The sequence below is a fragment of the Podarcis raffonei genome, chromosome 9 (genome assembly GCF_027172205.1).
Source record: "Podarcis raffonei isolate rPodRaf1 chromosome 9, rPodRaf1.pri, whole genome shotgun sequence".
NCBI classification, from domain to species: Eukaryota; Metazoa; Chordata; class Lepidosauria; order Squamata; family Lacertidae; genus Podarcis; species Podarcis raffonei.
The window spans coordinates 6,280,189-6,303,326 of NC_070610.1; the positions used below are offsets into that span (position 1 = coordinate 6,280,189).

The window sequence follows — 23,138 nt, forward strand, 5'->3', positions numbered from 1 at the left end:
TCATTTTATGCAGGGGGGAGAAGTTTGAACCTTCCCAATCTGCCCTTCCCACTTGGCTTTGCTGGAGCCCTGCACTGCAAAATTTGAGGAAGTGCAGATTTAAATGGCTGCTTTTCAGTTTGCCACTCATTTCACAAAGCGTGAATTGGTCAGGTTTGCCTCTAAGTTATATAACCTTTAGGAGACATCTGAAGGCAGCCCTGTAGAGGGAAGCTTTTTGAGGTTTCATGTTTTACTATGTTTTTATATATGCTGGAAGCCACCCAGAATGGCTGGGGCAACCCAGGCAGATGTGCGTGGTGCAAATAATAAATAATGATTATTAAATGTAGACTGTATGGACACTCTCTTGCACATGCGCTTTCCTGCACATGCTCCTGTTTCTGCCTTTGAGCCATCCACGCGGATCTTAGCAGACACTGATTATACCACCCCCCTTTGGGTTATCTGACATGATCATGACGTCCCACCTGTCCAAATGGTCCAAGGGTCCAAATGGCTCAGGATCCCTCCCACCTGCTGAAATCTTTCCAGTCACCAGCATATAGAGAAGAACGCACACACCTGGCTCAGGTGCAGCAGGTCAAAAGCTTGTCTCCTGGCGGGGAAAGGGCAAGAACTTTGTGGCAAAGCAGACAGAGCGAGTGAGTTGCAGGGGTTGAGCTGGAGTGGGGAACCTGTGGCCTTCGCAATGGCACTGTGCTCCAAATCTCATCGAGCCTCAGGGCCAATGGGAGCTGGAGCCCAGTGACCCCCGGGGGTCAAAACTTGCCTTTCCTAAAAAGGACTGAATTAGGAAGGGAAAGGAGAGGAGCGCAACCAGGACGACCAAGGGCCCAGAAACCAAACTTTGAGGAATTGAGGATGTTAAGTCTCCTCTTCTCCAGGCTAAACATGAGGTGACATGAGAGCCACCTTCAAACACCTGAAGGGCTGTCACAAGAAGGTGGAGCAAGCTTGTTTTCTGCTGTTCCAGAGGGTAGGACCCAAACCAACAGATTCAAATGCAAGAAGAACTTCTTGATGGTAAGAGCTGTGCAGCTGCAGCAGACTCCCTTGGGAGCTTGTGGGCTCTTCTTCCTTGGAGGTGTTTAAGCAGAAGGTGGACAGCCATCTGTCAGGGATGCTTCAGTTGCAATTCCCGCATTGCAGAGGGTTGGACTAGATGACCCTTGGGGTCCCTTCCAACTCTACAATTCTGTGATTCTCTCAGACCATAACTCAGTGGTAGAGCCACCTGATTTAGAAGGTTCAGTCTGCAACTCCAGGTGGGGCTACATGAATCCCTGGAGAGCCATTGCTGCAGGTCGATTTGGACAATGTTGAGCTGGATGGACCAAAGGATCTGACTAAGTACAAGGCAGCTTCTTGCATCCCTCAAAATACAAGAAACTAGAGTTCAAATCCTTGCTCAGTCATAAAATTTCTGAGGAGATTTTGAGCTGGCAGGTTGCCCTCAAGTCTAACCTACATCACTCAAAATAAGTTTATTGTACTAATTGAAGGCCATGACAATTCCATACAATCATAATCAGTTTAAAATATAACTCGGACACCTGCAAATAAAAACAGCAAACATATAATGTGAGATATCTGATAACAGGGATGCCCCTGTTTCAGTTTAGTGCTCCAAATTCCCCTCACTTTTTACAGCTATTTTACCCAGGTGCTTCTTCTCGATCTAGTTCCCAGTGCAGTGTGGTCCCTCAACAACCCCTGGACCCTCTCACTCAGGGAGAGCCTGCTATCCTGCACAAACAGGGGTTTGCAAAAAGTGCCTCTCTGGATTTGCATGTAGGGGATAAGTTAACGTATAGTGTGAAACATCTTCCACATGGCATTGCCCAATAATAGAACCTCGCAGGGTTGTTGAGAGGATACGAAGAGGAGGTGGTGGGGAGATCCGTGTGTGCCGGGCCTGAACCCCCGGGAGGGAAGGGTGAGATAAGAGAATGAAATAAGCATGTTCTGAGAAGGAATGCAATAAAGGCTATTAATGGGCAATGCATGTGCTTTATACAGAGAGGCTCTCCTTGCAGAGCTCTGTCCATCGCAGCCTCCAGCACAACAACCCTTCCAGGTTGCCTTGCAGCGATGCCACCAGCACCTTCTGTTCTGACATTTCTGTTTGCACCCAGCTGCCCCAGTTCAAGTTCCTCCTCGTTGCAACAGCAGCATGAGTGCAGTCAGCACCCCACCTAGAGCAGCGCCATGCCTTTGAGCGCCATCCAAATCCAGCTTTGCTGACACGGTTTTCAGTTCTCTTTCGCTATGGCTGGCAGCCGAAAGTTACGCAGATAATGCAATGCCCCAGAAGTTGCTGTTGCTGCAGTGGATCTTAGATCTGAGGTCAGCGTGCCCGGTGGAGGTGGGGAGCGTTATGGAGGAAGAAAGCTTGATCCACCTGCTCTTTCTGCCTTTGGCTGTCCTGGAGAGCTTGCAGTCGACTTTTCAACCTGGGGTTTCTGAAGGGCTCCGAGCAGCATCACCTCTCTTTGGGCAAAAAGTCCCTGCCTTGGCAGGACTTGGAACTGGCTTGGATTTCTCCAGCTGGACTTCCTTGCAGTCCTGCATACCTTAAAGGTGTTGCAATGCCAAGTTCCCCTCAAACCTTCCCTAGCCTCCCATAGCAGAGGAAGGCCATTTCTCACAGGGTGCCATTGCTTTGGCTGCCATCCTTCGCCATGACAGGCAGACGACTCCCCAGCAGGAAGATCTGCACATGCATCTCAAGGGCAGAGCTGAAAGCCTTCTGACTGAATGGCATGCCAGCGAGCAGATTCCATGTTCCCCCGGCTGCACATCTCCTTCCAGTGGACCTGCCCCATCTCAGGGGCCACAGGACCAATCAGCACTCGGCCAACAGCGCAGCTGCGGGTGTAGAGGCGAGCCTGGGACGAGATGGAGGGGCAAACAGAGTCAGGAATAGTTGTGGGGGACCTCAGAGCTGCCCTATAGCAGGGCTACCCCGTCCTGAGACAGCCACCGCGAGAGGTGGAATCCAAGCCCTGCCACCCCCCATCCCCCGATGCCGGACGAGTGAGGAGAACTGACTGGCTTCCAGCAGGCCTCTCTTGCTGGTGGCACCCCTCCTATGCACCCTCCCGCTGCTGCCAGAGAAGCAAGGAGAATGCGGCAGCGACCTCCAGGTTCCAGCAAGATCCCCCAGACCCCATCAGATCCCACCAGAACCTGGAAGCCGCCACTGCCACCACAGGACCCTGGCAAGCAAAGTTGGGCAGGGGGCCAGGCAGCACTTTTCCATTTCACCTCAGGGTTTTTCCTGCCTATAGGAAATCTCAGCCCAAGTTTTCCCACCCACAAAATACTTCTTGAGGAAGTGCACCCTCTTGTGTAAGTCGGCACAACAACAAGCAGGAATCAGTGCATTGTTTTGTTTCCTCCTTGGGCAGAAAGGATTCACCAGGTTCTCCTCCTCCTCCTCCTTTTAGCCCTACAACAACCCTGTGAAGTAGGTTAGGCTGATGGGAAGTGAGCTTCATGGCAGAGTAGAGATTAGATTCCTGCTCTCTCCTAGGTCCTACTCTAATACTCTAACCACTGAACCACACTGTATTTCTAAAACCTCATTTCTCTTTAGCTCAACTCAATGGCTTAAGACACACCTCTTGACCCCAGCTTTTGACACTCAAAGAACATATTTTTAGGAAACCCCCCCAATATTTTTGTGGCTGTAAATTGTTTGGAACTGTTTTTAACATTGCGTTTCAATGTGGTGACCTGCCCATGGACCTTAGGGTGAAGGGAGGATTTAAAAATCACAATAATAGATAAATAATAACTCTATACATTTGTACAACTGTTCAGCAAGTCCAGAAGTGTGGATCCAGAGTGGGCTGGGCTCAGCACTCAAAATCATATGTTGCATTTGGGCCCAGGGAATTACCTGTGTGCCTGCACCTTCCAGGTCAACCCAGGATGCAAGCTGCTCTACCCTTGCTTGCCTCCCCCTGCCCCGCCCTGCAATGGGCTAGGACAGGCTTCCTCAATCTCGGCCCTCCATATATTTTGAGACTACAATTCCCATCATCCCTGAGCACTGGTCCTGCTAGCTAGGGATCATGGGAGTTGTAGGCCAACAACATCCGGAGGGCCGATGTTGAGGAAGCCTGGGCTAGGAGAAGCCCTGCTGCAGGCATGCACTGCAGACCTTTGCTAGGTAAAGGTAAAGGGACCCCTGACCATTAGGTCCAGTCATGCCCGACTCTGGGGTTGCGGCGCTCATCTCATTTTATTGGCCAAGGGAGCCAGCGTACAGCTTCTGGGTCAGGTGGCCAGCATGACTAAGCCGCTTCTGGCGAACCAGAGCAGCGCATGGAAACGCCATTTACCTTCCTGCTGGAGCGGTACCTATTTATCTACTTGTACTTTGACATGCTTTCAAACTGCCAGGTTGGCAGGAGCAGGGACCGAGCAATGGGAGCTCACCCCGTTGCGGGGATTCGAACGGCTGACCTTCTGATCGGCAAGCCCTAGACTCTGTGGTTTAACCCACAGCACCACCTGCGTCCCTTTGCTAGGGACCTTTGCTAGGGAGCTGCATATAGAATCCTGGCCATAAAAATTGTTCAGAAGAGCCTGCTGGATCAGGCCCATGGCCCATCTAGTCCAGCACTCTATTCTCACAGTGGCTGTGAGGAACCGGCAAGCAGGATTCAAGAAAGGATTCCTTACTGGCTAGGAGGCATCCTTGACCCCCTCCTCTGTGAATGTGTCTAATCCTCTTTTAAAGCCATCCACGTTGGTGGCCAGTGGCCATCCCTGTCTCCTAGGGAAGTGAGTGCCATAGTTTAACTAGGCATTGCGTGAAGGACTTTTATTTTATCCGCCCCAAATCTTCCAGCACTCAGCTTAGTTATGGCCAGAGTGGAGTCAGAGGCTCAATGGAAACCACAGCTCTGTCTTCACCCTACTAACTAAATGTGACAACCGTCACCATCTCCATCACTGGTCATCAGGGAGAGATCAATCCCTTTCCCTAACATAAAGGTAAAGGGACCCCTGACCATTAGGTCCAGTCGTGGCCGACTCTGGGGTTGCGGCGCTCATCTCGCTTTACTGGCCGAGGGAGCCGGCGTACAGCTCCCGGGTCATGTGGCCAGCATGACCAAGCTGTTTCTGGCGAACCAGAGCAGCGCACGGAAACACCGTTTATCTTCCCACTGGAGCGGTACCTATTTATCTACTTGCACTTTTGACGTGCTTTTGAACTGCTAGGTTGGCAGGAGCAGGGACCGAGCAACGGGAGCTCAACGGGATTCGAACCGCTGACCTTCTGATCAGCAAGTCCTAGGCTCTGTGGTTTAACCCACAGCACCACCCGCGTCCCTAACATACTTTGGCTCAAATCTTCCATCCATTACCTGCATGACTGTGAACTCCAGGGACAACTGCTGTTCCTGGATGTCTCCGGCAGGTAAGCTGAAGAGGAACGGGGCATTCCACACGGGGTTGTAGCCCGCTATGGACTTGGTCTCCTTTGTGTCAATGACCTTTCCGTCGTGGCAGAGGTGGATCAGAACGTAGTGGTCTAGAAAGAGGAAAAGCAGCGGATAAGGGATGGGAGATGCAGGACTCCTCAAGATTGAAAGGTTTGTGCCTGACGGCTGGAAGAGGCAGAGATGGTCAACCTTGGAGTCCCTTCCAATTCCACCATTCTATGAAAGAAGGGAAACGAGAGATTCCTCTCTCCCCCAACTTTGATAGGTGGACAGGACTGCCACCACCTGATATAACCTGTCAAAGTTCAAAGAAAATTGCTGATTGGCATTAACAGCTGTCATCTTTGGAGATGTGCTTTCAGTGCCCATCTGTTGATCAGGAGCAGGGCCTGCAAGAGGCTCCCTGTAATGGATCATCACCTGATCATCAGTCCCAGGGAGCCCCTTGGTAGCCTCTGTGGAGGGAGAAAAGCTCCCCTAAGCTACCATTTCCCACTCTGCAAAGAAAGCAGTTTCAAGCTGCAATTTCCAGAGTTGTTTAACAGTCCTGCCCTCTTCCTGGAGAACTCTGGGAAATGTAGTACTGTAAGCAGAAGAGGAGTCTCCGAACAACTCTCAGCACCCTTAACAAACTGCATTTCCCAGGATTCTTTGGGGGGAGCCATGTGTGTTTAATGTGGTATCCTAATGCTTTCAATGCATAATGCACATGGGGTCTGAGAGATCCCCATCTTAATTTGCTCACAGATTTTTTAAAAATGTGCGTGTATGCATATAGATTAAAATATGCAAATTTTGTGAAAATTTGTGTCCTGAGTCCTGTACCTAAATCTGTTAAGGTACTGAGCAATAGCTGCACCAGATCCCAGTTTAAGCACAGAATTATTGCATGTGGAGATCACAGAGGAAGGCATAGCTCAGTGACAGAACATCTGCTTTGTATGCAGAAGGTCCCCGGTTCAATCCCTGCTGGCACCTCCAGGTAGGTCTGGCATGGACTCCCTGCCTGAACCCTGGAGAGCTGCTGTCAGTCAGAGTAGACAACACTGAACTATAGGGAGCAATGGTCTGGCTCAGCAGAAGGCAGCTCCCTATGTTTGTGTGTTCCTATACATGTGTTGGTACATGCATCCTACCTGGTGTTCCCAGCATCCGGCTGACACGTCCCAGGTTCTCTGCTTTGCGAACCAGAACTTTGATGCGATTGGCCAGAGCTTGATACTGGAGCAGGAGGAAAAGCTGCCCCAGGGACTTGGGCTGGGAGAGCCAAGAGGCGGAGCTCACGTCCTGGGAACTGTGGCACTGTGGCACTTCTCCCTGGGAAGGAGAGAATGAACACGTCATGACATACGGTGGATATACACATACACATACAGGAGTTAGCCAGCTCCAGTTTTATATTTCACATGGATTTAAGAACCTAAGAAGAGCCTGCTGGATCAGGCCAGTGGATGCCCATTGAGTCCAGCATCCTCTTTGCACAGTGGCCAACCAGAAGCCTCAATGGGAAACCAGGAAGCAGGGTTCCAGCACAAGAGCAACTTTGCACATGTCACTTTGCGCTGCTTACGACCTCTTTGTTGGGATGCCTGCGTGTCAAAGTCACTTGCCTAAGGCTTTAAAATGCTGTTTACTTATTTCACTTATATAAAACTGCATGAGCCTGCCCTTCAGGGGTCTACATACCCCTAAGGGCAGCAGCCAATAGGAGTTGAAATCCAATAACATCTGGAGGGCCAGTTTCCTAAGCCTGCTCCAAAGGGAACACCCACACACTATGGGCGTAGCCACGGGGGGGGGGCAGCTGCCCCTCCCTAAATCAAGTAAATCATTACAAAATACATAACTAACTGAGGTTCTGCCCTCCCCTGGAAATAAATCCTGGCTACGCTCATGACACACATGCACACAAATAAAACCAGCCCTTACCCATCCATTGCTGGGTTTCTGCCCAGACACTGAGGTCCAGCGCCAAGGGCCTTCTGGCGGTTCCCTCGTTGCAAGAAGCCAAGTTACAGGGAACAAGGCAGAGGGCCTTCTAGTTGGTGGCACCCGCCCTGTGGAACGCCCTCCCAGATGTCAAAGAGAAAAATAACTACCAAACTTTTAGAAGACATCTGAAGGCAGCCCTGTTTAGGGAGGCTTTTAATATTTAATAGGTTATTGTATTTTAGTGGTTTGTTGGAAGCCACCCAATGCTCTTTCTACCCGTGAAAAAGGCCTAAAAAGGCTACACAGCCAGATGGGTGGGATATAAATAATAAATTATTATTATTATTATTCTCAAACTGTGCCCATGGGCGACCAGCAGGGTGTGAGCATTTGTGGTTGCAGGTGACCCCACCCATCGCTCGGAATATTGGGGACTGGTTCTCAATTGCTTTTCTGTTGCTCTTTTTATTTCTTATATTACAATTTGAATTTTAGGGAACTGCCATTGCTGCCCCAAGACCCTCAAGAGGTCCGCAGGAGGAGCGGGAATTGGGGTTCCCCGCCGGGCGGGAGGCGACGACTCCCTGGCCTCTGGGCGACGCGAGCCTCACCTTCGTGAGCGACAGCTCCTGGGCGTGCGCCGAGGGCGAGGCGCCCTGCTCGCCGGCCACCTGGGCGCAGGGGAACAGCACCTCGCCCACGAAGGCGTCCTTCCGACGGGCGAAAGCCCTGGCGTACACAGCGAGGCGCAGCGTCAGGCCCAGCAGCTCTTGGCGGGCGCAGCCGGGGAAGCGGAGCTGCTGGTGGAACTCGGGGTGGAGGCTCCTCCGGCGCCGGGCGGTGCGCTGCGGCTCCGCGGAGCCCGGCAGCAGGCGCGCCTCGACGTAGCAGCTGCGGCTGGCGCCGAGGCCCCCGGGCAAGTGGGCGACGCCGACGACGTTCACGGTGAGCGTGGCCTCCGGAGGAGAGTAGCCGACGGCGAAGTGCAGGCGAGGTCGCGGCTTGGCCTGGGCAGCGACGGGGCGCACGGCGAGGGGGCTGCTGTCTCCCGCGGCAATGGTGCTCCGGCGCTGCGGGCCCCGAGGGCGCTGGGCCGGCGGCGCGCTCAGCCCTGGCGGGACGACGAGGCTGGGCAGGGAGGCGCGGCCGCGCAGGAGGGGCGTCGGGGGGCTGCCGTCGGGCGAGGCCGGCGCACGAGCAGCTGCAGCAGGCAGGCTCTCCAGAAGCTGCCCCGCCAGCTGGGCATATTGTTGCTGGATGGGCACCGCGGTCGTCGGAGAGGGCAGAGCGGGGCCCAGATCCACCAGGGCGCGGCCCGACGCCTGCGCCTCGCCGCAATCCGGGCGCCGCGTCCTCCGCCGGTGCCAGCAAATCGCGCAGCCGAGGAGCAGGCAGAAGCAGAGCAGGCTCAGCCCCACGCCCAGGAATACCTGTAAGTGCACTGAGCAGAGAAGAGGAGGAGAATCATAGAATCATAGAATCTAGAGTTGAAAGGGACCCCGAGGGTCATCTAGTCCAACCCCCTGCAATGCAAGAATCAGATCTAAGCTGAAGCATCCCTGACAGATAGCCATCCAACCGCTGCTTAAAAGCCCCCAGGGAATGAGTGTGCATTCCTTTCCGAGGGAGTCTTACCACCTGAAAGTTACTCCGAATGTTAAGTCCGAATTTTCTTTCTGTTTGCAGAAGAGGGTCATATTGTGGGAAAAGCAACTGCAGAACATCAAGGGGGCAGGTCCCAGTTTCAGGGGAGGGCTCATCATGGGCCATCTATTTAATTTATTTACTGCATTTATACCCCCTCCTTTTTCTGCAGGGAGCTCAAGTTGGCTTACCTGGTTCTGCCCGCTTCCTTTAATCCCTGCAGCAAACCTGTGAGGTAGGTTAGGCTGAGAGGCCGAGACTGAACCCCCTGTGAGCTTCATGGCTGAGTGGAGATTTGAACCCTGGTCTCCCAGGTCCTAGTCTAACACTGTAATCTCTGCACCACCACCGGATCTGCATCTATGTACTCACTTCTCCACTCACAAGTAAAGTAAAGGGACCCCTGACCATTAGGTCTAGTCGTGGCTGACTCTGGGGTTGCGGCGCTCATCTCGCTTTATTGGCCGAGGGAGCTGGCGTACAGCTTCCGGGTCACATGGCCAGCATGACTAAGCCGCTTCTGGCAAACCAGAGCAGCACACGGGAACGCCATTTACCTTCCCGCCGGAGTGGTACCTATTTATCTACTTGCATGGGAGCTCACCCCATCGCAGGGATTCAAACCGCCGACCTTCCGATCGGCAAGCCCTAGGCTCAGTGGTTTAGACTACAGCGTCACCCACTTCCCATAGCCGCACCATAGAGCTGTATAATGACATTGCACTATCACTATTGGCAGCTTTGGAATGTGTGGATTAGGTAGTATAGTATCTCCTTTAAGTGTGAACTGGATTCCTCCCCCATCTCTGCTCACAACAGCTGGAACAGATTGGCAACAACTACCACCACTAAGGCTCAGAAGGGCAAGAGGGGCAGCTCAAAAGGAGATTAGAGAAGGCAGGGAAGGGACCCCATCCCGACTCCCACTCTCTCCAAAAGACACCTGCAGAGCAGCTCTGGCCTGATGACATCAGTTCAACATGTTTGCTCAGGAGCTAAAATAAAGCCAGACTCTCCTCAAACCAGATAAACCCCAGGGAAAGAAAAGCTCTGCTTATCAGGCCTGCAGTTTTGCTGACGCAGGGCCGTTGTGGAGCTAAGAGGCCCTTGCCTAGTCAAACAGCCCTTTGCAAAGCACTCAATCTGTGCTTGGCTTCCAGGTCAGTTGGCAGCTGACCCCAGAATGTGTGTGTGTGTGTGAGAGAGAGAGAGAGAGAGAGAATGTTGCATTGTCCCGTGAGATGGGAGGAGGGAGGGCTGCAGTGCAAGGCTAGAGCGCATGCTTCGCATGTAGAAGGCCCTGGACCAATCCCCTGCACCTCTAACAAAAACGGGGAAAGAATTTTAGGGCTGGAAGGGATCCCAAGGGTCATCTAGCCCAACCCCCAGCAGTGCAGGAACTTGCCAGTGTTCCTCTCTTCGTCTTTCTTCCAGAACAGAAATCAATCCAGAGAACACCAATAAATAGTGGCTGCTGCTGCTCCTGTTTGCAGACTGTGGCCCCCCAGGATGTTGCTGGACAGTCTAGCTCCCACCAACCCTGAGCACTGGGCACACTGGTTGAGGTTAATGGCAGCTGGGAGCCTCACAACACCTGGAGATCTGTGTTAGAAGGCTGCCTTTGATTTTTAGAGAATACGACCCACAGCTGACTTTTTAATGCTTTCCTGCTCCCTGAAAAGGGATGGGGAATAGAACCAGATACCGTAGAATCATAGAATGGTAGGACAGGAAGGGAACCCAAGGGTCATCTAGTCCAACCCCCTGCAACGCGGGAATCAATTATCCTAATGCCAACAATGTGATGTAGTAGCAACAGGCCCCATCTGCACTATACTTTGAAAACAGTATGGTATATCATACCACTTAACAAAGCAAACAAACAGCTATGGCTTCTACCAAACTACAAAATCTGGTAGTTTGTTAAGGGTGCTGAGAGTAGCGGGGAGGCACAGAGGTGCAAGTCCCAAAGTGGTTTAACAGTCCAGCCCTCTTCCTAGGGAACTCTGGGATGGACCCATCTGGGGCCTTATCTACCTTATACCCTTGGAGCAATATCTTTCAGGAGCCATGGAAACCCAAAGAACCCTGGAGACGGTAGTTGGCTCAGGGCGCTGGGGCTAAAGGTTAGACCTTGTCCATTTTTTTACAGAGCATTGATTCTGACTTGTTTACAGGGTGGTTATACGACAATGACTGCTCACCCTGATTTGCTTGCAGGGTTGTCTCCCCATTAGTCACTTGTTCATCCCACAAACTTTGCAATGCATCTTCCCATCACTTTCCAAACTGCCCACGGCCAGGGTGCTTTAGTCCCCTTTCAACGCACAAAGCTAAGACACAAATCCCTCTTCCTGCAAAATGCTATCGCTCCAGATTCGCCCATACAAAGGATAATCATCCACAGAATGCCCACCCTACAGGCTTAATAGGCACTTTTGTGCCACGTTAGCAGCCATGGCTTCTCGCAAAGAATCCTGGGAACCGTAGTTTGTTGAAGGTGCTGAGAGCTGTTAAAAGGTAAAGGGACCCGTGACCATTAGGTCCGGTCGTAACTGACTCTGGGGTTGCGGAGCTCATCTCGCTTTATTGGCCGAGGGAGCCGGCGAACAGCTTCTGGGTCATGTGGCCAGCATGACTAAGCCGCTTCTGGCGAACCAGAGCAGCGCACGGAAACGCCGTTTACCTTCTCGCCGGAGCGGTACCTATTTATCTACTTGCACTTGATGTGCTTTCGAACTGCTAGGTTGGCAGGAGCAGGGACTGAGCAACGGGAGCTCACCCCGTCATGGGGATTCGAACCGCCAACCTTCTGATTGGCAAGTCCTAGGCTCTGTGGTTTAACCCACAGGAGACCCCTATTCTCACAGTGCTACAGTTTCCATACGCTGCTCTGGTTCGCCAGAAGCGGCTTAGTCCTGCTGGCCACATGACCTGGAAGCTGTTCGCCGGCTCCCTCGGCCAATAAAGTGAGATGAACGCCGCAACCCCAGAGTTGGCCACGACTGGACCTAATGGTCAGGGGTCCCTTTACCTTTTTTTACAATCTCCTTAGGAAACTATAGTTCCCATGATACTTAGGGGGAGGGGGGAGGATGGAGGAGGAGGAGGAGGGCATACTCACCATGCTGGTGTTTGTCTAGCAGGACCTGGACCAGCAGCCACAGGAAGAGAAGGATCACCAACCCTTCAATCATCCCCTTGCAGAAGAAAAAGATGATGGACTGGCAGAGGGACAGAGCTGGGAAGATGTGGTCCTTGAAGAGCGCCATCCCCTGTCTTGCCCCAGATGGGAGCGAGAGCCCAAGGAGGGTCCTTGCTCACCTGAGCCGGGCACTTGGGGCTGACAGAGGAGGACAGTGGAGATCAGCCATGGAAGAAGAGCAAGGCAACAGCAGCAGCCGGGGAGAGCTCTGCAGCAGGACCTGGCAGGCAGGAGTGGTACCCTAGGTGACCTCCCTGAAGCAAGGTCCCTGGGGGGATGGAGGAAAGGGGCTTGTGGGGCGCAAAGGATCTAGCATCCCCGGAGCCTGCCTGACAGTGTGCAAGTCAACGCGTCTCTCTTTAAATAATCCAGAGCTCTGCAGGCAGATCCTCCGGTTCACACCACATCTATTCCGGTCCGCTTGAGGCAACCGGCAGTGACCCCCTTTCCTTCCTCCCCCCGCCCCCCACGGGTTGCCATTCCGCATCAGGAGCAACAAGACCAGCCACACAGAATGTCATCTGCCTTGCAGGGCAGGTACATTATTGGAAGGCCCACGACCTCCCCAAAGGTGGGCTCCTTGCGAAACAGAGAAGGAGGTATAAATAGATCCTGGGCGAGAGATGCTGTCCGCTTCGTAGATCTTGCAGGAAAGAGATGGTGATGTGGTAAGACAGCTGTGAAGATCAATTGCGCCTTTCTGATAGGGAAGGCAGCTCTTTGATCTCTCACTTTTGTCTTTGGTGTTGAGAGAGCTGCCATGTAGATGACCATGCGCAGGGGGCGTTTTACTCCACAGAGATTACTCACCCGAGCAGAATTAGAATGGTAGTTGAACATGTAACTTCATGTAGGGATATCTTGTACTGCAATGCCTGTCCCTGCAGTGCTACCTATAATGATCATGCAAAACCCATGCCCATCCAGCAAAGGCCCCGTGCAATGTTAGTTAAAAGCTTCCCATTTGCAGCTTCTGCCCCTTTTGTTGGGTGGCAACAGCATGAAAGATGAATAGCTTACTGGTCCCTCGCATCATCCATTAGCCCCTGTTTCTGTAGCAGGGGTGAATTACTGCTTTCCACTGTGTTTTGTTTATAGTGAAACAGTGTTATTTCTCATCTAAGAATGAAAACCATTTTTCACTGCACCCAGGAGGAGGCATGGTAGCCCTGAAAGGGCCTCACTGCATGGCCCCAATCCACAATGAACAGGTGATGCCTGGGGGATGTTGTGCATCATCTATGTGTGACGCAAGTGTGTCACAACATCACACGTCTCCTGACACCACGCAGCCTGGTGCAGCCTTCTGCAATGTTCTGCCAGCCCCCCTCAATATTGAGGGGCTGGGCCCCCTTCAAACAAATATTAAGGGGGCAGGAGACACCTCTGCCCCCTAGAGTTGGCATGCCTGACCTCCCGGTAGGCAGCAAAACGCCACCAAACTGTCAGTCCTTTGCAGGAGGGATTCAAGTGCACAGCAGAACTTTAGGTTTGTGCATTTCAAGTGGATGCGAGCTTTCTATTGCCCAAGTGCAACAAATCCACTTGGTAAAAAGAATAGGGCATTTTGCGGAATAGAGAGTGGCAAGGAAATGCCCTTAAAAGTGTGGAGCGAATGAATGACTAAGAGGAAGCTGCCTAAACACACTGTGAGCAAATCGGGATGGAGGCAGGACATATTTGCGTTGTGTGCCCTTTCTCCCCAAATATCATAATGCTCAGTAAAAGACAGGGCAAGCTTTGGGCCAGCAAATCAGGGTGGATGCTCAAGAAACAGGTACTAAGGGAACGTATTATCCCTCATGGTGGGGCTGCCTGCTAATACAGACACTTTGGGGACTGGTATCCTCAGAGATATTCAAAATAATTTGGGAGCTCCTGCATTTCTCCTTCCATTCTTGTTTATTATACAGTGGTACCTCGGGTTACAGACGCTTCAGGTTACATACGCTTCAGGTTACAGACTCTGCTAGCCCAGAAATAGTACCTTGGGTTAAGAACTTTGCTTCAGGATGAGAACAGAAATCGCACGGCGGCAGCAGGAGGCCCCATTAGCTAAAGTAAACTGTGCTTCAGGTTAAGAACAGTTTCAGGTTAAGAACGGACCTTCAGAGTGAATTAAGTTCTTAACCCGAGGTACCACTGTACCTCTTCGTAGGCTTGTCTCTCTTTAGCTGAAACTTGGTCTTAAAGGAACCACCCCCAGATTTATGGCCCAACAACGTTTGGCGAATAGCCATCGCTGAGAAAATAACACTCGTTTAAAAGTGATAAACAGAAAAATGGATAAACTTTATGCAATATGATGGCCTTTTGTTCTCCTGGAGAAGAGAAGGCTGAGAGGTGATCTGAAGGGCTGTCACAGGGCAAGCTTGTTTTCTCCTGCTCTGGAGGGTAGGACCAGAACCAATGGATTCAAATTGCAAGACAGGAGATTCCAGCTAAAGATTGGGAAGAACGTTTGAAGGTAAGAGCTGTCGGGCGTTGAAATGGACTCTCCTTCGTGGGTGGATGGCTGTCTGTCGGGGGTTCTTTACCGACAATTCCTGCATTGCACGGGGTCAGGCTAGATGGCCCTTGGGTTCCCTTCCAGCTCTGCAGTTCTCTGATTCTATTTGTTTATCATCCACAGGGGAAAAGGCTCCCCGTCCTGGCCTACTGGATTGCAGCAGTGGGGGACACGGCCAAGGGCATGCCAGGAAGGGTGGCTCAGAGCCAAGAAGTCTGACGCTGGCATGCTTCTGCCGCCTCGGCTTTTCCAAGGGCGTGTGCAGACCAGCAGTAGATGTGCAGGTGGCCTTTTTTCAAATTTTAACTAGTAGTTTTGTTTTATTCCTATTTAGTTTAAACCCTGCCACTTCCCCAAATTTCTGAATCTTTTCTACCACTTTAGGGAGTGAAGTTTTTGGATCTTCTACTGTTATCACTAAGTCATCTGCATATGCTTTTAGTTTAAACTCACTTTTCCCAGTTTTTACAGCTCTGATCTCTTGATCTGCTCTTATGTTTCTGGCAAGTACTTCCCGTACCAGGATGAACAACAGTGGTGATAGTGGACATCCTTGTCTAGTTCCTTTTTGTGTCTTACATTCGTCCATTATCACCTGATTTATAATTAATTTTGCTTTTTGTTCTGAGTAAATTGCTTATATTCCTTTTAAAAATTTAGAGCCACATTTAATTTCTTCAAGCAGCTTTGTCATGAATTTCCAAGAGACGTTGTCAAAGGCTTTTTCATCATCTACATTGCTGCTTTCTTTTCATTTTTGATCTCCAGGTATTCTATTATATTCATAATATTCCTTATATTCTCCTTCATTTGTCTACCTGGAACAAACCCTGCCTGATCTTGATGTATATATGCATTTAATATTTTTTTCAATCTGTTAGCTAATATTTTTGCAAACAATTTGTAATCATTGTTCAACAGGGAAATGGGGAAATAGTAGCGCCTGAGCAGTGGACCAAGGGTCCAAAGCAGAGCCCATCTATTTTTACCTTATCTGAAAATCTACAACCGTACAGGTTAAGATTGTCAATGATTGTTCCCCTGTGTGCTCAGAGGCCAAGAGAAAATGTTCCGACAAAAAAGATATTTCACTTGCAGTTTCCAGGCTGCCGTGGTGGCAGTGTCCTTGGCTGGGTCTGGAGGGCTGACCTGAGATAACCCTGGGCCAGCTTTCCCTCTATGTCCCGCCCCTCCCTTGGGTTGCTCTAGGGGAGCATGATGTGGGACATGTCATGGTGACCCCAAGGATGCGGGTGGCGCTGTGGGTTAAACCGCAGAGCCTAGGACTTGCCAATCAGAAGGTTGGCGGTTCGAATCCCCGCGACGGGGTGAGCTCCCGTTGCTCGGTCCCTGCTCCTGCCAACATAGCAGTTCAAAAGCACAAAAGTGCAAGTAGATAAATAGGTACCACTCTGGTGGGAAAGTAAACGGTGTTTCCGTGCGCTGCTCTGGTTCACCAGAAGTGGCTTAGTCCTGCTGACCACATGACCTGGAAGCTGTACACTGGCTCCCTTGGCCAATAAAGCGAGATGAGCACTGCAAGCCCAGAGCAGCCACGACTGGACCTAATGGTCAGGGGTCCCTTTACCTTTACCTAATGGAGGTGGAGACCAGAGAGGAAGAGCCATAGTTCCACAGGATCTTCAATGTGCCCAAACCCAAGTACAGGTATTAATCCCGTGAAATAAGCAGACAGGGCCAGCCCACCTGTGAGGCAAGGTGAGGTGACTGCCTCGGGCAACAGGGGGTGCAGATCCAGCCTCCGAGGTGTGCATCACTTGCTGCCACTCCTTGGAGGCTGGAACTGACTCCTCAGCAGCCCCACCTGTGCTTCCTCTACAGCACCTCTTGGCAAATAGGAGGCACTGCTGGTCTTGTCCCGCTCCTAGGGAAGAAATGGCAGGGGCTGCTCTCTGGGGTTCCCTGGCCTCTGCACCCAGCCGGCATGATTCAGAGTGGGCCCCTTTCCCTTCCCACTGACAATGGCCTTTGATTTCCACTTCCGCTATCAGGTAAGGTTGATTTGACCTAGTGACGCAGCAATAAAATAGCTAGCCCATTTTCAAAGCTAAGCAGGGTCTCTGGTATGTTTTAAAATTGGATGGGTGGCCATGTGTAATTCTATGGGGAAGAAGAGGAGAAAGGAGGTGGAAAGGAAATTTCCCCACGGTGGCCAAGAAGATCGTTTGGGAGGCCCACATGCAGTCCAGGAAGCCAGCAAGCCTCTCCTGCCCTGACCAAGGGTACCCTGCAGTAAATTGCCTCTGAACCTGGATGTGCTATTTAGCTCTCAAGGCTAAGAACAGTGACTTTTTTATTCCTGCATTTATATGCAGCTGAATTCTAGATCAGCCCCTAAGCGTTTTACGAAAAAAGACAACAAAATCTGTCTCTTTCTGTCTGTGAATGATACACAATGGGGACCCCAGACTACGTTTTTATTGTGCTTTTGTGATTGTGCTCAGGATGGTTTTGAGACAGTTCTACATGATCCTGTTTAGAATAGTGGGCTCTTCTTCCTTGGAGGTTTTCAAGCAGAGTTTGGATGGCCGTCTGTCAGGAATTATTTAGCTGAAATTCCTGCATTGCAGGGGGTTAGACTAGATGACCCTTGGAGTCTCTTCCAACTTTACAGTTCCATGAGTCCATTAGGATCACAGAACAATTGCTAAAGCGAAAATCATGTGTGGGTGGTCTGGAATAAATTCACCAGCCCCAGAGGTCCCCTAAAGGTAAAGGTAAAGGGACCCCTGACCATTAGGTCCAGTCGTGGCTGACTCTGGGGTTGCAGCGCTCATCTCGCTTTACTGGCCGAGGGAGCCAGCATACAGCTTCCGGGTCATGTGGCCAGCATGACTAAGCTGCTTCTGGTGAACCAGAGCAGCACTTGGAAACACCGTTTACCTTCCTGCTTGAGTGGTACCTATTTATCTACTTGCACTTTGACGTGCTTTCAAATTGCTAGGTTGGCAGGAGCAGCGACCGAGCAATGGTAGCTCACCCTGTTGCAGGGATTTGAACCGCTGACCTTCTGATCGGCAAGTCCTAGGCTCTGTGGTTTAACCCACAGCGCCACCCATGTCCACCCCTGCTCTAATGTTGGGCCCTTGTGACCTCAATATGCTCTAACCCCCTACAGCCCACACAACTGAAACACTTCCTACCTCCACTGATAATTCTGAAAACTATAGTTTTCTGAAAACTATGGGACACAGGTGGCGCTGTGGGTTAAACCGCAGAGCCTAGGACTTGCCGATCAGAAGGTTGGCGGTTCAAATCCCTGTGACGGGGTGAGCTCCCATTGCTCGGTTCCAGCTCCTGCCAACCTAGCAGTTCGAAAGCATGTCAAAGTGCAAGTAGATAAATAGGTACCACTCCAGCGGGAAGGTAAACGGCATTTCCATGCGCTGCTCTGGTGAACCAGAAGCGGCTTAGACATGCTGGCCACATGACTCGGAAGCTGTACGCTGGCTCCCTCGGCCAATAAAGCAAGATGAGCACCGCAACCCCAGAGTCGGTCACGACTGGACCTAATGGTCAGGGGTCCCTTTACCTCTACCTTTATAGTTTGTTAAGGATGTTGGGAATTATAGTTCTCTGTGTGGGTGAACTACAGCTCCCTTTTTTGTAGAGGAGGAAATGTGCTTTAAATGTATGGTGAGCGTACTGGAGTTAAGAAGGTATGGGAGCACTGAAACAAATTTGTGTCACTTGTAAGTTTGTGATATTAATTTATTACGTTTGGTTTGGGTTTGGAATTCTGCTCCTATATGTTTGGCTGCAGATATCCTCAATTGCCTCTGTTTTTGTTTTTGTTAGCATCTGGTATTATATTTTGTTGTGTTTTCTCATAAGTAAATATATCACAAGTAAATAATAAACAAACAAAAACCTGGGGACCCCCCCTCAAATTAATAAATAACTGTAGGGTGCCCCCGCTGCCTGCCAACATGCCTGGGATCCCGCAGCCAGCAGCAACCTCTTAGCTGCATCCCCTCTGCGGCCCCCTCCTTCCCATCCTCTGAACAAAGCTCCTTGCTGTTCAGCTGGGAGAAGGGCCCTCCTCTCCTCACAAGCAAACAAAAGAGGCTCAGAGAGGAAATGGACTGGCCTCCTGCAGCCGCTCCTCAGCATCCCTCCTCCGCTGCCCACCGTTGCTGCCAGGGAAGGGCTAGAGCTCAGCGCTGGATCACCAGGTCTGCATGCAGGAGGCTCAGTCCCCAGAAGCAGCATCTCCAGGTGGGGCTAGGAAGTCAGTCCCCTGCCTCAAACCCTGGAGAGTCGTTGCTGCCAGCTAGAGTAGACAGCACTGGTCTGAGACCGTATCAGACGCCTTTCAGTGAGCCAAGCTCAAGCTACAAGCAGGCTGGCGCCACTGTTTCAGAGTTTCTGAATTTTTGCTTCCTTGGCTGCAAGGTAGTTATCCAAACAAGTACAGTGGTACCTCGGGTTACATACGCTTCAGGTTACAGACTCCGTTAACCCAGAAATAGTACCTCGGGTTAAGAACTTTGCTTCAGGATGAGAACAGAAACCGTGCTCCTGCGGTGCAGCGGCAGCAGGAGGCCCCATTAGCTAAAGTGGCGCTTCAGGTTAAGACCAGTTTCAGGTTAAGAACAGACCTCCAGAATGAATTAAGTTCTTAACCCGAGGTACCACTGTAATGTGTACGCATAACATACATACTGGGGTGAATGGAAATTGATTGTACAGCAAAAATAACAAGCAAGCATATTAGGGGAGATTGCTTTGCAAAAATTGCATGCAGGATGGGCACAGTAGGAGAAATTTGCAGTACAGTGGTACCTCGGGTTACATACGCTTCAGGTTACAGACACTTCAGGTTACAGACTCTCCTAACCTAGAAATAGTACCTCGGGTTAAGAACTTTGCCTCAGGATGAGAATCGTGCTCTGGTGGCGCGGCAGCAGCAGGAGGCCCCATTAGCTAAAGTGGTGCTTCAGGTTAAGAATAGTTTCAGGCTAAGAACGGACCTCCGGAACGAATTAAGTTCTTAACCCGAGGTACCACTGTAAAATCCTGGTGCCCTTTTCACGTAACTCAAATTCTTCTGTCTTGCAAAGTGATGTGGAAAACAGAACCCAAGAGTGGAAAATGGCCCGAGGCCTTTGCAACTCATTTTAAAAGAACCTTGTGCCCCAATAAGGGTCGCTGGCCTTGCTGTCCCCCATCTGCCCTCAAGATGCCCCCCAAACCAGGCCAGTTAGTTTCCACTTACCTGCCTCCACAGCCTTGCTCCCGAAGTGAGCTGGGAGGATGGAGGAGTCCTGGAACAGCCCTGGCAGTGCTGGCATGGAGGCGCCTGGCAGGAACCAAGGGAAGGTGCCCATAGCGTCACTGTGGAGAGGTTGAGGAAGAGGAGGAGGAAGAAGAAAGAAGTGCTAGGTCCCCAGCTGGGAGCCGCTTAGAACTGGCAGTAAGGTTTGCAGGCGGCAGGTGCCTGTCGCTGGCAGCGCTGGAGAGCGGGGTGGCATTGGCAGGGTTGATAAACAGAAGCCAATAAAGCTCTCTAAGCCCACAGAGCTGAGCAAACAGGTGGGGAAAAAAATATTCTGGAGTGTTTACTTCCCTTCCAATCCAGGGAAAGGGCGGGCTCCCAAATCAGAGGGTGGGAGGGAGGATGCCAGAACAGCGGCCAGAGTCAAAGCCATTCTTAAGTGTTTGCTGCCAGGGAATGTGGTGTTTCAGAGGCAGGATGGCAGGAGGGGCAGCCAAGTAGCAGGGTGGAGGGGCAGGCCCAGCGCAAGGGGAATGCAAGCATGCAGTGGCCAGGGACAGACAGGCCTGTCCACTTGGGTTCTCAGTTTTCCAATCGTCAATTCAGTTTCTCCACATTTCCGCAACTACCCGGCTCGATCGGCTCCGCTCTGCATCTGCAGTTGGAGGTTGCAATGCTTCTAAATACAGTGGTACCTCTGGTTAAGAACTTAATTCGTTCTGGAGGTCCGTTCTTAAGCTGAAACGGTTCTTAACCTGAAGCACCACTTTAGCTAATGGGGCCTTCTGCTGCTGCCGTGCCGCCGGACCCCGATTTCTGTTCTCATCCTGAAGCAAAGTTCTTAACCTGAAGCACTATTTCTGGGTTAGCAGAGTCTGTAACCTGAAGCGTATGTAACCCGAGGTACCACTGCTAGAAACCACGGGAGGGAAAGTGTTGCTCTTGTGCTCATGTCCTGCTTGCTGGTTTCCCTTTGGGGCATCGGGGCATCCACTGTGAGAACAGCATTCAGGACTAGGTGGGCCATTGGCCTGATCTGGCCGGCTTTCCTTATGCTCTTATGTGTGTTTTAAAGTCCTCGTGAAAATGCACCAGCATTGAAATATACTCAGAGTCGAGAGTGGATTTCATGCTCTTTATTCATCTCATAGTGGTGAGGAGGGAATGAATTGTTTCCCCACAGTATCTGCTTTATATACATTATTTACACAATGGGCTGCACGTGATTGGCTAATTCTGGAATTCTCCTGTAAGCCAATCAGGTCGTGGATTCACTTCCATCTGGAGCTGGATTGGGTGGCTCCTGCAGACCAATCATACTGCTGCATTGTTCTAGGACCAATCAGACTGCTGCATTCTGAATCCTATTGTTCTAGGACCAATCAGACTGCTGCATTTTGGATCCTATTCAACTCAGTACATAACAAGCATCTTAGTGCGCATTTCACCTAAAAGGCACCTTTTTTTGGAAGCAATTTTGCCTAAAGCACATATTTTTTGCAAAGCACCCCCCCTCCTGCCAAATATAATGCATTTTTGGGTACCGTATTTTTTGCTCCATAAGACGCACCTTTTTCCTCCTAAAAAGTAAGGGGAAATGTGTGTGCGTCTTATGGAGCAAATGCAGGCTGCGCAGCTATCCCAGAAGCCAGGACAGCAAGAGGGAGAGCTGCGCAGCACCTCTTGGTCTGCTGGCTTCCCAGCGAAGCAGGATGAGGGATGGAAGGGGCTCGTGTAAGGGCACCCTTCTGTCCCTCATCCTGCTTTGCCGGGAAGGCAGCACAGCAAGAGGCGCTGTGCAGCTCTCCCTCTTGCTGTGCTGGCTTCAGAGATAGCTGCACAGCTTGCTCTGGCTTTTCAGGGAGGTGGGAGAAAGGACGGAGGGCAGCCCGTCAGTCCCTTCTCCCACCTCCCGGAAAAGCCAGCAAGAGCTGCTCTATCTTTAAAGAGAGTGTGTCTGCGGCTCTTGCTGGCTTTTCTTGTTTTCCTCCTCTAAAAACTAGGTGCATCTTATGGTCAGGTGCATCTTATAGAGCGAAAAATACAGTATGTTATTTTTACTCACAGTTTCATTTTTCTGCACACTTTAACCTAGTGCATACCTTTGTGTACACAATACCTGGCTGGAGAACTGCACGGCAAAATTCAGAAAAGGGCAGATCATGAAGGGTGGCTGTGCTTCAGTCCGTGGATTGTTTGTTGTTGTTGTTTAGTCATTTAGTCGTGTCCGACTCTTCGTGACCCCCTGGACCAGAGCATGCCAGGCACCTCTGTCTTCCACTGCCTCCTGCAGTTTGGTCAAACTCATGCTGGTAGCTTCGAGAACACTGGCCAACCATCTCGTCCTCTGTCATCCCCTTCTCCTTGTGCCCTCCATCTTTCCCAACATCAGGGTCTTTTCCAAGGAGTCTTCTCTTCTCATGAGGTGGCCAAAGTATTGGAGCCTCAGCTTCAGGATCTGCCCTTCCAGTGAGCACTCAGGGCTGATTTCCTTCAGAATGGATAGGTTTGATCTTCTTGCAGTCCATGGGACTCTCAAGAGTCTCCTCCAGCACCATAATTCATAGTGGATTGTTTGAGATGGTGCAAATGAGGCAGGTTTGCCTTTCAATGTGAAATGAGTCAAATTTCTCCCTGATCTCCAATAATGGGGCATTACTGGAAGGCGATTTTGGGAGGGCCACAATTGGGGACTGTGCCTTTAACAGACCTCCCCCAACTTTCTGAGTGCACATTGTATGCAGAAAGAAAAGCTGGCAAAAGGGCAGAGTGGGGGTGTTTCATGCTGGTCCCAATTCTCCCTGCCCTCATTTTGCAATGCACCCGTTTGCTTCCATAGCAAACTCTCCACCAGGGTACCACTGGCTCATTACTGAAAAAAGGAGGCACTAATTTGCATAAACTTTGCATATGCTGATGTATATGTACTGATGCAAATTTAGAAATGGCTATAATTTATATATCAGCATTCGTCTTGATTTGAGCACACAAGGCTTACACAGAGGTTAGACCATGGGTAGTCAAACTAAGGCCTGGGGGCCGAATCCGGCCCAATCGCCTTCCAAATCCGGCCCGCGGACGGTCCGGGAATCAGCATGTTTTTACATGAGTAGAATGTGCCCTTTTATTTAAAATGCATCTCTAGGT

At 50.9% G+C, this 23,138-nt stretch overlaps 1 protein-coding gene across 1 annotated transcript; it reads right to left on the bottom strand.

Moving 5' to 3' along the window:
* Positions 1 to 1,411: 1,411 nt before the first annotated feature.
* LOC128421049 (synaptotagmin-5-like) lies at positions 1,412 to 20,657 on the bottom strand. The gene is made up of 5 exons (XM_053403280.1): positions 19,992 to 20,657; positions 8,006 to 8,835; positions 6,599 to 6,764; positions 5,385 to 5,551; positions 1,412 to 2,891 (listed from the first exon to the last, which is right to left on the bottom strand). The coding sequence occupies exons 1-5, from the start codon at positions 20,101 to 20,103 to the stop codon at positions 2,730 to 2,732; spliced, it is 1,437 nt and encodes a 478-aa protein (XP_053259255.1). The 5' UTR covers positions 20,104 to 20,657; the 3' UTR covers positions 1,412 to 2,729.
* Between the last annotated feature and the right edge of the window lie 2,481 nt (positions 20,658 to 23,138).